The following is a 15,895-nucleotide window of genomic DNA, read 5'->3' on the forward strand; positions in this document are numbered from 1 at the left end:
TTAACTTAATGATTAAGAAAGTTATTATTAATAAATTAATATTTTTTTATGTTTTAAAAATATATAAAAAAATGATTGAAGGAAAAGATTAAATAAAAAAGAAAAAAGGTGCATTGAACTTGTCGATCAGTAACTTCGGTAAAGCATTGGTCTCAGGAGCAGTCCCCAACAAACAAATACTAGGTTTCTCGCTTTGTGTGCACAGGGGAGACCCAGATTTCACTCAACACTGAGGTTGTCTAACTGTCGAAATGTATTCTCCTCGCTTCGTCTTCGTTGTCTTGGCCATTCTCTCTTTCACGATCGTCCCCTATTTTCAGGTAAATTTATTTATTTGTGTTTGTGTTCTTTTTTTTCCCTTCCTCGTTCTCTTTTTTCTTGGAAACCGAAATTGGTCTGTGTAAATTTGCAGAAGTGCCACGCAGAAATTCAAGTGAATGAGCTGAGCTTCAAACCCTCATCGTCGTTTTCGATTGCGCTCGAAGCCCTTCAGAAGCAAATTGGGTTTGCCTTATTCTTTCCCTGATTCTGTCTTTTTCCGACTTCTAATTTATTATCTTCGCTTGGTTGCTCGGATTATGTATGACAAGAAAAAATATGGGTTTTTTTTTTTTTTTAATATATGTTAATATCATGCGGCATTGTGGGACGAAAATTGAACATGTCACGGGTCTCAACACAGCAAGGGAAAGCAGAATCCATATCCCGCATATCACGCATCTGATTGTGAGATATGGGCGGCACGCGGCTTTCCTTTGCTTTGTTAACACCCAGTGACAACTGACATGTTCAATCTCATCAATTTGTCCCATAATGGTGCATGATTAACATTTTAAACCATGCGTTTATAAACCAAAACATTGAAAATAAATTTTCTTTGATTTTCATTCATTTTTTCTTTCTCATGCTTGTTATAATGTCTTAGCTTAAAGTACATTCTGTATCCAATTTCTATTCTTTATTTATTAATGGTAAGTTCTTGTATTAATTGTTGTTCCATTTTCTGACTTTCCTAGAATTTCCTAGGGAAGTTATAATATCATAGACTTGATGTACCCTATTGTCCATTTAGTAACAGTTTTAAGCTTTAACACTCTCCAGAACGTTGGGAACTGAATACATAGTGACTAACATTTGGGATTTGGTTTACACGTTTTGGCTAAAAGATTCGTTCTATATACATTTTCCTATATTTTCTCAAATAATTGGGTTCTTAATTTCTTAGTTGTTATAGATATCACCACAAAAGTTTCTTTTATTTTTTAAAGAATCTTTGGTTTCTCTATCTTCAGCTATACTTTCCAGAGCAACGGTCTTCTTCGCCGTGCCATGACACATGCCTCCTTTTCTGAAGAGAACAACCGAGCGTTGGGTGTTCTAGGTGCCATTGTGATTGAAACATCAGCTGCCCTCCGATTTCTTGGAAAAGATATTGAGATGTCGGGCAAAAACCTGAACGAGCGCATATCAGAAATCTCCAAAGTGGAATCTTCTTGTATGATGGATGGGATGCGGTTGGGGTTACAGAAGGTGGTCAGGGTTTCGCCCAAGACAAACTCTTCAACTCCTGCAGTGGTTTGTGGTGCTTTCCGAGCAATCTTTGGTGCTATTGCTATTGATGCTGGGAAGTCTGACGATGCTGGAAACATTTTCTGGAGTGTTCATAGTGTTGATGCTGGAGGAGTTCTTGTATTGTAAGTTGAGCTTTCTGGTAGTGTGGTATTAAAAAAGCACGGATTCTAAACTACTATTAGCTAGTATGACGTTGGTCTTGGTGGAAAGAACTTGTTAGCATGTTGTTTGCATCTTTGTTAAACTGATTATCAACCCTGGCCCCCTGGGTCCATATGGTGTACTTGTATACTTGAGTTTGTGGCAGAATGTAAATTGGTCAAGTCAGAATGCGTTTTAATTTTGGTTTCAGCCTCTTTTATTTTATGTATGAATTATTTTGTGTTTTGGCCGGTTGGGTTATTTTTCTTTGAAAATGGATCTTCTTTCACTGACTTCTGATATCTACTGGAGTTTGCGTTTTGGAGAATATCTCATAATATTTGTGAATAATAATGAAATAGTTTATAAATAGTAATGAAATAGTTTGAGTTAAGATGTTTTATTAGATTTTGGAAAAGGAGTGAGAAAAAGTTGAATAAAAATATTATAAATGAATATAATTTTTTAATATTATTTTTATTTGGAAGTTTGAAAAAATTGTATAGGGTTTTGTGTTTTCTTTGGTAGTTTAGAAAAGTTATAATGATTATATAAAAAAGTTAAAGATTTAAAATTGAAAAGTGGTTTGCGTTTGAGTGTGTTTGGAAAGGAAATATTCGAGAATATTTGATAACAGTTGTATTCCCAACAGCCCTGAAGTCAGGAAATGTATGCCAAATGGTCTTGAATACTCGGTAAAGAACTTCGTCTGTCATGCTTCATGTCCGCGTAGAATATTTCCCACTGCAGGCAAGCCACCATTTCTTATTGCATAACTGAGTGAAAATGTAATACTTCTGTGGAAATTCTTATTTGATAGAATTGGAGTTGTAGAAAATACATACGAGAGTGAGACCGAGATAAAAATCCTGCTCCTTTTTTTGGTCCATGCATATGTTTGAATGTAGGAATTCATGGTCTTCGTATCATACACATTGAAGTTGACATATTTGTTTTGGTCGGGATCATGATGCCCGTTTAAAGAAGTCAAATTATGATTAATTGTGATGCCGCGAGTTTGCTTGAATTCAATAATGCATTGTAAAACCATGTGACATTTGGGCATTATTGCATAACTTTGGTCTCCACAAGAACATCAAGAGATTGAGTGGAGGAAATTGTGATACTTTGGATTTTTTTTCTAACAAAAATTTTATGCGCAGTTATTTTTACGTATTCTTTATACACTCCATTAATGTGATTGACTGCATCATTTTTTTTAATATAAAATAATTATTTTGGCCAATCACATAAGTAGAATGCATAAAAAGTACGTAAAAGTGATTGTATGTAATATTTAATCAGAATGTAAAAGAATTGTAGTGGCGTGTGCAAACTCCTACGTTACATATGTATACGAAGTGGAATCGGGTAAAATTATGATTATAGGGGATCCTAATGATGATTAATCCTTACATGATACTGTACTAATAAGGTTAAGGCATCTTAGGTTGTGATAAGAATGACTTCTTACTTTTTTTATATTTGTAAACTTCCTTTCAACCGTTTTTTGGCTTTGATGAGGATGAATTTTGAAGACTTCTACTTGAAACTTCGGAAGAATGTGATAAAAGTTGTTTGGCTTTCCCCTCTAGATAAGACAGCCTATGCTTGTCCATGAATTCATCTTTGATGATGTCTTGATTCCAAAGTATCTTCACAAGACAAGTAAGCTGATTTCCTGCAGGACGAGGTTGATATTGGTATTATTATAATATAAATAAGTAAATATGATCAGCAGCTGACCTCATGCACACGACAAAGCCAGATCTTACATACGAATTTCTTGAATTCTTCTGTTTCAAACAATAATCTTCATGCTGTTCAACACTCTTGTTCCTCAAAATTAGAACAAATCACAGTATACATCGAATAACAAAGAACAAAATACAGCCGGGTGTTCTTTTCTGAAACACCAAAGCTGAACATTATTAATTTTTTGTTTTGGGGTGTTGTTTAAAGGGGAAATAAGAACTTTTACATATTAACAAGACTAACCCAGTAAAATTATAGTGAGTTTTATTACGTATAAGTAAAATTGTATATTAATTTATGTATCAATACTGATTTATTCATATTCAAAATTTAAATTAATATTATTTTTAATAAAATTTATTTTTTAACCAATCATATTAAATTGATGCACATATTAATATATAATTACACTTGTAATTAGATTTTTTTTTTTCTTTTAAATTAGACCCCACCGACTTTCTAATCGATTACACCTTAGCACCGGGACCCGCGTTTCTCACTCTCTCTAATTCCTATTGACCTGGTCTATTCGCAAACCGCCCAATCACCAATTGCCACACTCCACAACTCCAACGGCTCTAATCCTTCCCGCACTATTTAATAACTCTGATCGCAGATATATAAATCACCGGCTACTCCAGGTGGCTATACTACCCCTCTACCGGTACTTCCCGGTCACTCTATTTTCCGTTACAACCCTCCACTTCTCATCCCCCCACCGTATATATTACAACTCTATATCTCCCGAAGAGATAGACGACGATAGAGATTTAGGGTTTGTAGGAGTGCGAATTCCTGCTTACCCTCAAATATTTGGTCCCAGAGATGGCACACAGAGACCCTGAATCATGCGGCGAAGATGTTAACAATACTATCGTGGCCAACACCCGCTGCAGCTTTTGTTTTCCTTGCTTTGGTACCCGCCGATCATCGGCTGTTGGATTAGTCTGGTGGGAACGGATACGGTCGACACGTATCGACGAGGACAAGTGGTGGTTCCGTGGCTTTCGCGCCTTCAAGAAAATCAGAGAGTGGTCGGAGATCGTCGCCGGCCCGAGATGGAAGACCTTCATCCGGAGATTCAACCGGAGCCGGAGCGGCGCCGGGGGCAGTGGAAGTAGGCACGCAGGGAAATTTCAATACGACCCTTTGAGTTATGCTCTGAATTTCGACGAGGGGCCGGGGAAGAAGGACGATATCGACGGTGACTGCGATTACCCCTTGTACCAGAATTTCTCGACACGATATGCTTCGGTCCCGAGCCAAAAATCTTCGTCGGCGTTGGATAGCAGTTAGGACATGGCGGCGTTTGCGTAGAGATACGTGGTGTGGGCTAAGTTGCGCCGCTGGATGAGCTGGAGAGTTGACTGCTTGACGTTAACATGGTGGCGACAAATCGCTTTTACGTTTTCTTTCTTTCTAAAATGTTTGATAATAATATTTTATTTTTAAGATAATAATTGTGAGGGTGGTGGTGTATAATATATAGTATTAGATAGTTGTGTTCGTATAAATAAAATTAAGAAAAAGGTTGTTTCCTACCATTACGTGCACATCTTCATCGATACTTCCAATCCATATGCTATATTACATTATTAATTAGTTTTGATTTTTTTATAAGATTAAAAAGTCAAATAATAAATTGTTTATCCTACATTCAAATATGAGATGTATTATGCGATTTTACAAAATAAATTCATAAATTGATATAATTTTATATGATACGTTAAATCTATTTTATTATAAAAATAATTTTATAATTTAATGTATTATATCAAATACGTCAGTTTGTGAGTTTACTTTTAGAAAAATTCTATTTACAGTCTCCAAGTGGTGGAGACTGTACATGCATGCCTTTTATTAAATAAGAAAAAATATTATTTTAAGAGAACTATTTTTGTAATTTTAAAAAATTTTAAAGATAAAATTACCTAGACTTACATTGCAGTCCTTAAATGGAGATTGTATGTAGCATTGCTCTTACTTTTATATAATTTTTTTATAACAAAATCATTTATCTTCAAATGTAAGGATTTTTCAAAGATGTAAATGCCCTCTTATAGGCCCGAAGCATGATATATGATGACATTGTAAATTGTAATAGAATGGGAAGTATAATGCTATCAAGCTAGGGAAGTACGTACCTAATAAATTAATAATATTCCCAATGGTATACTTTTGTCCTCAATTTTTGAGGTGCATCTAACTGTTAGTTGATATATGAGTCATACGTTAGCAAGTTCAATGATTTTGTTTTGTCAATTGTTTATTTTATATTCTTTCTATTTCTTATTAATTTCAACTTAGCCTGCTTCTAAATTGAGCTCAGACGGTGCTTATAAATAACAGGTAAAAGTGTTTTTAAGGAGGAAAATACATTAGTCAATAGTCATAAATGAATTACATAAAAATAATACCAGAAATTGACGTGGAATGATATGTTTCGGGAGCTAGGACGAGGATTAAAAAAATATGGAGGGGGTCCAGGTAAAATATCACCATCTTTCTCTCCCTCTAACCACAATTTCCTTTCCATCGTACCAAACAAGGGACGAACACATTCCACCACTTATTTTTGCTTCCTACCAAACCAACTTTTTAATGATATTTTTTTGTTCTTGTTGATATCTTTCTTGAAACTTTATTCTCTGCTGTTATTGATGATAATGCATGGCGATCTTTTTAAAAAAATGGTGAATGATGGAGATATCAGTAGAAAATAGCTGTTTTCAGGTTCCAACTTTGTAAAGAGAGAGAGAGAGAGAGAGAGAGAGAGAGAGAGAGAGAGAGAGAGAGAGAGAGAGAGAGAGAGTTCTCAGCTGTAAGTTGGCGGAATTCAAAATTAAAAAAAAAAAAAAAAATTCTTGGATTCCTTGTTTGGTGGTGATAAAGATGTAGGGACAAGTGTCTAATGTCTTTAAATCTTTGAAAATCTAAAATTTTGGACATTATTATTATTATTATTATTATTTTTATTAAACTAACGTTTCATATAATTATTGAGTATGTAAGCGCTGCGCTGTCACTTTAAAAAAGAGTATAGTCTATTATCAGAAAATTTCTTAATTTTTTTTTTATAAATTCTGTATTTATTTATTTTTTAAAAGTGATTATACGATTTTTACACATTCACGACTGCAACTATAATTTATTTTATTATTATTTGTTTAATTAGAGTTTGGTTATTATTGTTGATAACATAAAGAATTGGGTTAGCGTGACTTGATGGATGTGGATATTTTGGATGCTTCCAAATGGTGCTCTCAGTTTCAAGCAATGTAATTTTCAAAGTGATGTATATGGCAGTGAATGCAAACAGATCAAACTCATCTTTTACGATTATCTCTAGTTTTTTTTTTCTTATATTAAACATCGTCAAAAGGATCTATTCTGTTGGGACCTTGTTCATCAGGCATCCTACGTAGTACAACCAGCTCAATTGCCTTGTTCCAACGTGATTAAAAATGTATTTATTATCTTATACTTTTCTGGGAATTGTTTCGATCTGAAGATGATTAAAAAGATGAAGAATAAATAGTATTTTTCTCGACATAAAACATAGATGCATGAGATAATTCTTGAGAATATTGGGTTAAACCTCTGCAGGACTTCTGAATGTCTGTAGTTTGAAATCAATGGCTTCAGGGGCAGAAAACTTTCCCAATCACTCAATATATAGCAATAGGCACAAATATTTCCTGATAAAATCCAGAATATGAATTACATGTTTTATCCATGAGCTTTTCTGCTATTTACAGATTTTATGTTCAGCAAAATGTCACCTAAGATCCACGGAAAGCTCAGGCAATTAAAGCCTTCACGGTAATAACTTGGGTGAAAACTCACGTGATACCATGCAGAGGCCAGCTGCTGATGTTCATGCTTTTTGCAGCTACTTTCAACCCATTCTTTGGCTTCATTCTGTAATCTTTTTACCGAGAGCAAAATCCGATCCTTCATATCACTATATCTCCTGTTATCACGCTGCAAATATGCTGCACGGCATCGCAGATTACCCGTTAGGATCTCATCTTCATTCTCGGCTCCGTAGTACGTCATTAAGGTTCTCAGTTTCTCTATATACTGGTCCTTATGGCTTACTGCAATTTCAATGAACGCCTCGAAACCATCTACTTCAAGGTTATGATCATAAATTGCTTGACCAATCTTCTCCAAGACCAAGTTTGACCTTTTATGCGTTGCTGAGCCAAGAATGGCATGATACAGTTTCCCCAATACTCCATTCGAGGTATACATGGGTTTTTCAATCCTCTCCATGAAATCTGGGAATTCCTTTGGTTTTAAAACCCTTGGCATTTCAGCTGGTGCACCAGTCTTTGCAAAGTCAACAGCTATTGAGTGAAGGTTTGCCAACTCTAGACATTTTTGACTTCGGGCTTTATCTGGCTCACGGTCAGCGAGAACTAAATGTGCAGTAGAGATGGCACCCAAAGTATCATTGATCATGTAATCGACAAAAAATTTTTGAATTTCCTGCATTTTTTTAGAAATAATGAAGAAAATATGTTGAAATTTCAATTTTACCACCATAGGTTATAAAATAGTCTAGAAAATCTACCTCTAAGGTCACATCATGATCCATTACACGTGGTCTTCGCCCTGTGTAGTCCATGGGAGGCTCAATTTGAGATGGGATGAGATCTTTGTCCCAGCTAATGAAAAATTGGTCTCCGTCAAGATCTCCACCAGAGCATTCATTTGGATGTGGTCTGCAAACACAAAATATTAGCCATCCTTGGTATCTGTTTAAAAGCTAAAAGAATTGACCATCTCTTCGTGCTCTATTATGTATTGCTCCAATACCACATAGCTCAAACCATAGTGGGAAATGAAATGTCTAGTGCAGGTAGGAGACTAAATGGAATAAGATGTCAAGTGCAGGTATATGATTAGAAACAACATAAAAAATTTGCTTTTTTTGGAAGGGCTTCATGAGTAAGCTGCTGACCAGGTTACCAGGTAAACTGCTGCTGTTAAAAGGCATCAGATGCAACGTAGTTGTTGCAATGACTGATGACATCAGGAGCAAATACATCATTGAGGGCAAATAAAGAATAAGTACTCAGCTCAACCCAGCAAGGCCTTTCAACAAACAATTTGGTTTGGATACCAATTACAACCAGTGGATAAATTCATAAGGGAAACAAAGATTTCCTTGAAAAAACTACGAGTCAATGATAACACAACCATAGTTTAAATTCTGTCTCAAGTCACAAGATGCAAATGTGCCCCAAGAACAGTTTTTAAGCCGGAACTAACCCAAGTAGTTAAAGATTGTATACTAACACGGTAAAATGAACAAGAGTATTTTCATGTCATCATCAAATCACCATGGGGAAAGATATGAAGAGCAGCACAACGGTTCTCACAGTTGCTCTGACATACAATATTTGGTCAAGACATAATTGCTGACTCCCAAAAAAAAAAAAAAAAAATCTCAATAGCACATCATGTTCCATATCTGGTGAAGACATATTTGCTAGTTCCAATCCAACAATGTAAATAAATATAAGGCCTCGTTTGTTTTCAGAGATGAGATGAGATGAGTTGAGATAAGTTAAATAAAATATTATTAGAATATATTATTTTTGTATTGGGATTTGAAAAAGTTGTATTGGGATTTGAAAAAGTTGAATTATTTATTTTATTTTGTATGGAGATTTGAAAAAATTGTAATGATTAAGATGAGATGAGATGAGATGAAAGTTTTGTGAAAGTGAACAAGGCTTAGAGATGTGATTTTTACCGTTCTCCTTTCTGAGGGAAGACAAGGCAATCCACCAGACTTCTCTCCTCTAAATTCACTTCATACACAGCCTCAAGGACTCTGATGTCTCCTGGGTGAAGACAAGGATTTTTTGTTACAACCACACTACCTACAATTACACATGTCGTGTCATCCACCTTCCGGAAAAAACTCTGATCCCAAGATTGCAGTTCAGCTTTTGTCATGGTAACACGGACATATACTTGGCCATAGTTTAAAATACCAGTTTCATCAAGGCCACCAACCAGGATTCGGCCCTTTGGAACAAATATTCGACATCTACTTTTCAAATCAGACAAGAGGTTCTCATAGTGCGCTTGAAGCATCATTGAGAGATAAGGTTCCTGATTTGGCTCATAACCCTGTTGAAGCATTTTTACCAGAATGTTTCTAGAATCTGAGCCATTCAAGCTCTGTAAGACATTTAAAGCTGCCTCTCTATTTGATAGCATTTTGCCCAGCAGACACAATTGTTCATCTTGCAGTTTCTCAAATACTTGGTCCTCCACTCCCAAGGTAGACAAGAGGGAAATAATTTCCCTATTCAAATAGCAAGGCATGGACTCACTCCATTTAGTGACATTAAGCATCGTAGTTTTTGATTCAAATTTAAGCATACTACCACGCAGAGATAGCTTCATATGGGAATTTCGATCAACAGCAACAACACCTTTATATCCACCATATCGAATTTGAAATGCTGAAGGGGTTTGATTCAATCCACACTTCTGAGCAACTTGGCCAGCGAAAGACACAGAAATTTTTCCAATGCCATCTGAGAAGCAGTAGTCAACGCCATCAGAGGTCACTTCAACATCAGGAATAATCTCTACATCTTGTATCGGGACAACCAGAGTTTGCAAAGAGGAACTGAACAACTGACCCATCCTTGCTGCACATTTAGACACACTGCGAATCTTGTTGAAGCACCCCATCCATTCTCTGATATCTTCTGCTTTTACTTTTTCATTAGAAGCAAACATCCAAACAGAATTTGATCGGAGTTGACTAGCTGAAAAAGCCAAAAACTCAAATCTTTTTGCCCCAATCACAATCCCGTCACGAAGAACAGACAATATCCTATGATATATTCCCGTTCTAAAAGGTTTGGCAAAAATACCTCGCTGGATGCTTGCAGAGATGGCATTTGCTGGAAGCTTACCCCAATCCTCTTCAACAAAACTCACTCTCATAAAGTCTGAAGCATATGGTGCAAAATTCTTCATGACATAATTAGAAGTTTCAAGCTCAGGACCAAAGCAATAAATCTTTGATGGGGTAACTAGAGCTCTATGACAACTCATCACATTAGGATCTAAACTTTTGTAGGAAGATGGGGGAACACTTTTACAGTTTCTTCCTAGGACATGCAATTGCATCTTTACAAATGATACAGGCTCGTAACAAGTGAAATTCAGCTTGTGCAACTTCTGAAGAATCATGAGAGCAGTTTCAACATTTAATCTGCTAAGTATCTCAATCAGATCAGCACTTGCTCCAGCAAGACAGATTTTTTGGGTATGGACAAGGGAGTTGAGTTGGAAAAGGATTTCATGTGCCAAGTTACAGTTCAATTCGCACTTCACAAGAGGAACAATCGTAGACGTAGGATGGAATTCCTCCCCATCCTCTAAAATCAGATCTTTCATATCTTCTCTATAGCGTGGGAAACATTTAAAAATATCTGAAGCGGATAATCCTTCAATTTCCCAATAAAATGAAGTTGATTGTCCAATTGACTTTGTAACAGAAAAGTCTGTTGTGCGAACCCAAAGATAGTCAAAATCTTCCTTGCATATATGGTAACGGTCAGCACTAAATTTTGAAAATATATCAGGTCCAGAAATTCTTTTATAGATCTTTGGCCCGTATTTGAGCTGGGAGAAAAGATTAGCACATATCAACTTAAGATTATGATTAAACATAGAAATACACTCTAAATCTAGAAACCATTCAACAATTAAACCAACATAAAAAAAGGGTTAAAATAATTGGAAATTGGTACTTTCATCCAAGCATTGCATGCTAAAACCTTCACATTCCATTTTTACAACTCAAGCAAAATGGCAATAGAAGGATTAATCCAAAACAAAACTCAGTGCCGTGTTTCGAAGAAATATCACTTCGGGTTGAGTGAGAAGGTATATCTCCTTAGATTAGATTTGTCTCAATAAAACTTTATTTTCTATTTGATTAAATAAAAACTTTAATTCACCCATTAAAAAAAAAAGGGGTTTGTCTCAACACTAGCTTCTCTTAAGGAACAATTCCAGCTCAAGCCCTGTCATTTCCAATGCAACTAGTAACACTCAAATAAAACAATAAAATGCCTTCTTTTCTTGAGACTCTTGTAGCCTTCTCTTGAAAATGCTTTTGAGTGCTCTAAGCTCATCAAGTGCTAGTGGCCTATTTTGCCCGCCTTCGTAGCTTACCTCTCTCTCTCTCTCTCTCTCTCTCTCTCTCTCTCTCTCTCTCTAATTTTGTTATTACGGCCCTTCCTGTCCTTGGAGTAAGTTGATAGCCCAATCCTTGCTATTTCTTAATAGGGATAAGAAACTCCTTAAAAATTATCTCCAGCCACTCACATTTCTATGTGAAAGCTTTTATTGTTGTACATTTCACTTGTTTTCTTTCAAGTTGTGAAGTGATCCAAATTTACTCTCTACAACATTCATCATTCCAGCAAATGAAAATAGGAATGAATGTTTCAATGGAATAGCAACATGCTAATTGTCCCTGTGAATATTACTTGTAAAAAAATTGTCCCTGCTAATATGAGTGGTGATGATAAAAATGAGAATGTTGTCATTAGAACATTCCAGGTCCATTCATGTCAGAGATGTTGTTATAAAATTGAAAGAACCTAAAATGGATGAAAAACGAGATAGATGAAGATTGGAAACTGCTCAATCAACTGCTCCTACAAAATGGCTGATAATCTGCCAGTCTTTTTAATACCAGCAATAAGAGCACAGAAGTGGAAAATCTGGTTCGAGTGATGACATGCAGGTAAAACTTATTCGAAGGATAGTACACCTATTTGCAAATTGGAGAGAGTTATAAGGCAACTCAAAAAATGTAGCAATGTGAAAGATGACTCCTACCTTGTCTAGTATGGTGTATTTAGAGAGAAACAAAGGGAAGAAATTTTAAGGGAGCATAAATTTTCTTATTCAATTGTTTCTTTGTGCAGCTGTTACAGAATTTAATCGGCTGAGTTTTCATGATTTCCTTGTATATTTTTATTTTCTACTTAGGTTGTTTGTCTTGCATATGTCATAACTTGGGCTATTTCTTTAGTGTTTTTCAAAAAACTCTTCAATTACTCACCAGGAAAAAGTTCGAACCACACTCCACAGATGATCTAAACTAAGATTTACTCTTACTATGCTATCCTCTACCTGTATGAATTGCAGAATCATTAATTTCCTTTTTTCTGGGGTGAGTGAAAAACTATAGTGATCTCATCTAATGATGCTTGGCTTATGGGGAGGAGACTTTCATATTCTCGCTGAAAGTCAGGACAAGATTGGGGGTTTGCCCCTTGGTAATAACGCGATTTTATAATTTCAGGAGATTTATGCTCTTCTACATAATGAAGCATGCTTTATTTTGAATATAAATAGAGAATTCAGTATAGCTGTCTTTGAATCCTCATCAACTAATTATTCAAGTAGAACTCAGTATTGAATCTAACTCTTGGGGGCTACCAAGTTAAATAGAGAGGCTTCAAAATAGGTTATCACTTTTCTTGCAGGTAATAGAATAGAAGTGATGAAATTATTAAAAAAAAAAAAGAAAAAAGAAAAAAAAAAGAAAGAAGAAGTGATGAATAAATTCTTATCTAGAAAAACAATAACAAAAAAGTTCCACAAACCCCTATATTAAAAAGGAAATTAATACAAGTTCAAGTCTAACTTCTATTGTCAAATAATCAAAAGCTACACATTTTGATGGCATTAACATCAGTTGTTTCAATTAGGCTCACCTTCTATCTATATAGGGCCAAAACGAGTTAGATAATATGTCATCACGTCCATTCTAACCAACCTTGATCGGTTATATGTTTCAGAACAAAAGGGCAAAGGGATAAGGTCTGTTTATATGAATTCATCTTATAGTTCACACGGTGCCAAATTGTGGCACAACCTTTTGGAGGTAATTGCGAGATTCCAAATTGGGTCAACATTTAATCGAACAACATACACAGTATCAGAAGGCCAAGAAGGAATGCCAACAACCCAACCCAATAACAATTATGATACTAGGTTATCTAAAACAAGCCACAATCTTAAGCAGTCATTTGAGTATCAATCTGACAAGAACAGCCACGATTTTTGTAAAGGAACGCGCTAAAAAGAAAAATTATATAGAAATAAAAGGAAAAGTGCTTGTAGCGCCTCTTGGTCATTAAACCGTAATTCCTCCACAATTGCACACCTAACTGTAGTATAGAAGTAAAAAACACAGAAAAATCGGCCAATGGAGACAACTCAAAATGAAAAATCCTAAAAAAGTTGCTTCCTTTTACAAATATCATCTTTCCAGTTGGCTCAATTCTTTTTTACCCGTTAAACGATCCAACAGAGAAAATAACAATCAAAGCTTGTTTTATTTCCTGAACTATGATGATGGAAATTAAGAAGGGAATTTCCATTAAAAAAAATGAAGCACAAGTCGCTTCCTTCATGAAAAAACAAACACATCCAAACAACAAAATAACAACAATCGCAAAAATAGAAAAGGCATACCTTCAAAAGAAGTGCATTGACATCTTCTCCTTCAGAACCACACCCGACTGCCTCTAAAACATCCGGAAACAAAACCTCCATTTTATAACACTCCCCACCCTGCCACACCCAGAACTCCACCCGCCCCCTCTCAGGCATGACCCAAACCCTGACGCCCTCCCACGACTCTAGAACACTCATGCGATCCTCTTTCACCATGAAACCCACATGCAGAACGCAGTTCTCGAGGCGATGCTTGGGTTGCACAGGGCGGACAACGATGTCGTCGAACGTCTCGGATAACCTGAGGGTGTGGGAGTTGAAGGTTAGTGCAAGTGACTGAGCCTTGGACTTGACCTCGAGGGTGGTGAACTGGACGCGGCCGAAGCCCCGGGATTTCCAGTTCTTACGCTCAGTGAATATATCGACGGCGAAGACAGAGTCGGGGCCGAGAGTGGACTCGAGGAAGTGGAGGAGGTCGTAGGCCGTCACGTTTTGAGGGATGTTTGAGACCCGAACTGTGGGTCTCTCTGCCACACCCATTGTTATTCCACAGCGAGAGAGAGAGAGAGAATCAAAAGAGAGCTCCGGAGAAGCGAGATTGAACAAAAGTTTTGTCCTCAGAGACTGTAATCAGAAGAAGTTGGGAGTCCCACAAGCGCACTTCTTCAGAGACAATAGTGTGAGCTCTGTCCTTTTGTTGTTGTTGGAATTGGAAAATCGAAAATTATTATTTTTCTTAAATAGAATGCACTATTATTTTGTTAGAAATGCTCGGTATCTGCATTTTGGTTGCCAAGCATTTCTATTAATATCTTCTTCATTTTTGTTAGTAATTAAGTATTATTTTATGATATGATTTTTTAAAAAATATTTAAAAGTATAAAAACATATATGATAAAAAAAACATTTAACTTTATCGAGATATTTTGTCGGGCTACACTCTTGGAGGATGTAGCGTGACTTTTATTCAATTCTCAAGTTAAGTTGGAGTGTAGAAATACATTGTCTACATTTAAATGATGTAATTATGCTGCATATAATCACAGGACTTATGAAAATAAACATATAGTCACAGGTGTGGAGGCATTGTACAAGCCGTGACGTTCTACCACTTCAACGCTTATATCATTTAAAAACAAAACAAAAACGGAAGAAGGAGAGAGAAAAATGCAGTGCCCATTTCCATTCATATACTAACTGCTTGGAACGAAACCCATTTCGCCTTTTTCAAGAGTTTGCCTCTCAAACTTCTCTTACACTTCAAACCACCCAGAAAACAAATCCTGATTTCCATTGGTAATGCATCTCTCTCTCTCTCTCTCTAGAACTTTCTGGTTAAATCTTGGTGGAAACCCATTTGGGTTACTTTCTATGGAAACCTCTTTTAAAAACCTCATTTTGACTCCAATACATACGTGTGTGTCCCTTTAATGCATTCATTTTATTACAGATGACTCCATCAATCAAGCCAAAGATCATGCAGAAGAGAATTAGCCAGAAATTAAGCTTGTAACAATCATCAAATCACAAAAAATCATTTCTGTAACTCTTACCTTTTCTTGGTGTAATTTCCTAAAATAGATTTATATAGGCTTAACATAAATACTCTGGACAAAACAATGACAGTGTGGGTTGAGTTGTACAATTGATTCTTCTTTGAATAAAATACAATTTGCAAGATTTTGCAAACATTTAAATTCTATCATGGTATCAGGAGAGTCAATCTCTCACGAGAATTCGATCCCTCATCCTTCCCCTCCCACCCCCAATCCTTCATCTCCAACCAAAACTCATTTGATTGCCTTAAACATCTCCTCTCAAATCAATGAAAAACTCACCCCTTCCACCTTTCCCCAATGACGTGCCCAGTTTGAGGCCCTTCTAATTGGGTATAATCTCTTAAATT

The 15,895-nt window shown here is 36.0% G+C and overlaps 3 protein-coding genes across 3 annotated transcripts; 2 read left to right on the forward strand and 1 right to left on the reverse strand.

The window, feature by feature from the left end:
- Positions 1-116: 116 nt before the first annotated feature.
- LOC122280506 (protein NUCLEAR FUSION DEFECTIVE 2) lies at positions 117-1,912 on the forward strand. Its single transcript, XM_043091430.1, has 3 exons — positions 117-320; positions 413-504; positions 1,293-1,912. The coding sequence occupies exons 1-3, from the start codon at positions 252-254 to the stop codon at positions 1,696-1,698; spliced, it is 567 nt and encodes a 188-aa protein (XP_042947364.1). The 5' UTR covers positions 117-251; the 3' UTR covers positions 1,699-1,912.
- A 2,254-nt stretch (positions 1,913-4,166) lies between these two features.
- Positions 4,167-5,081, forward strand: LOC122280507. Its single transcript, XM_043091431.1, has one exon. It carries the CDS (start codon positions 4,294-4,296, stop codon positions 4,762-4,764), a length of 471 nt encoding a protein of 156 aa, XP_042947365.1. The 5' UTR covers positions 4,167-4,293; the 3' UTR covers positions 4,765-5,081.
- A 2,027-nt stretch (positions 5,082-7,108) lies between these two features.
- Positions 7,109-14,705, reverse strand: LOC122281534 (RNA-dependent RNA polymerase 2). The gene is made up of 4 exons (XM_043093096.1): positions 14,008-14,705; positions 9,236-11,133; positions 8,048-8,198; positions 7,109-7,962 (listed from the first exon to the last, which is right to left on the reverse strand). The coding sequence occupies exons 1-4, from the start codon at positions 14,527-14,529 to the stop codon at positions 7,198-7,200; spliced, it is 3,336 nt and encodes a 1,111-aa protein (XP_042949030.1). The 5' UTR covers positions 14,530-14,705; the 3' UTR covers positions 7,109-7,197.
- Positions 14,706-15,895: the final 1,190 nt, after the last annotated feature.

This window comes from Carya illinoinensis, chromosome 11 (genome assembly GCF_018687715.1).
Source record: "Carya illinoinensis cultivar Pawnee chromosome 11, C.illinoinensisPawnee_v1, whole genome shotgun sequence".
Classification (NCBI taxonomy): domain Eukaryota; kingdom Viridiplantae; phylum Streptophyta; class Magnoliopsida; order Fagales; family Juglandaceae; genus Carya; species Carya illinoinensis.

Excerpts from the sequence above, each read along its gene's own strand:
- LOC122280506 (XM_043091430.1), top strand. The coding sequence starts at position 252 with ATGTATTCTCCTCGCTTCGTCTTCGTTGTCTTGGCCATTCTCTCTTTC. Across the intron at positions 321-412 it reads CGATCGTCCCCTATTTTCAG|AAGTGCCACGCAGAAATTCA; the intron begins GTAAATTTATTT and ends GTAAATTTGCAG. Across the intron at positions 505-1,292 it reads GCCCTTCAGAAGCAAATTGG|CTATACTTTCCAGAGCAACG; the intron begins GTTTGCCTTATT and ends CTCTATCTTCAG.
- LOC122280507 (XM_043091431.1), top strand. The coding sequence starts at position 4,294 with ATGGCACACAGAGACCCTGAATCATGCGGCGAAGATGTTAACAATACT.
- LOC122281534 (XM_043093096.1), bottom strand. The coding sequence starts at position 14,529 with ATGGGTGTGGCAGAGAGACCCACAGTTCGGGTCTCAAACATCCCTCAA. Across the intron at positions 11,134-14,007 it reads TCAATGCACTTCTTTTGAAG|CTCAAATACGGGCCAAAGAT; the intron begins GTATGCCTTTTC and ends CTTTTCTCCCAG. Across the intron at positions 7,963-8,047 it reads ATCATGATGTGACCTTAGAG|GAAATTCAAAAATTTTTTGT; the intron begins GTAGATTTTCTA and ends AAAAAAATGCAG.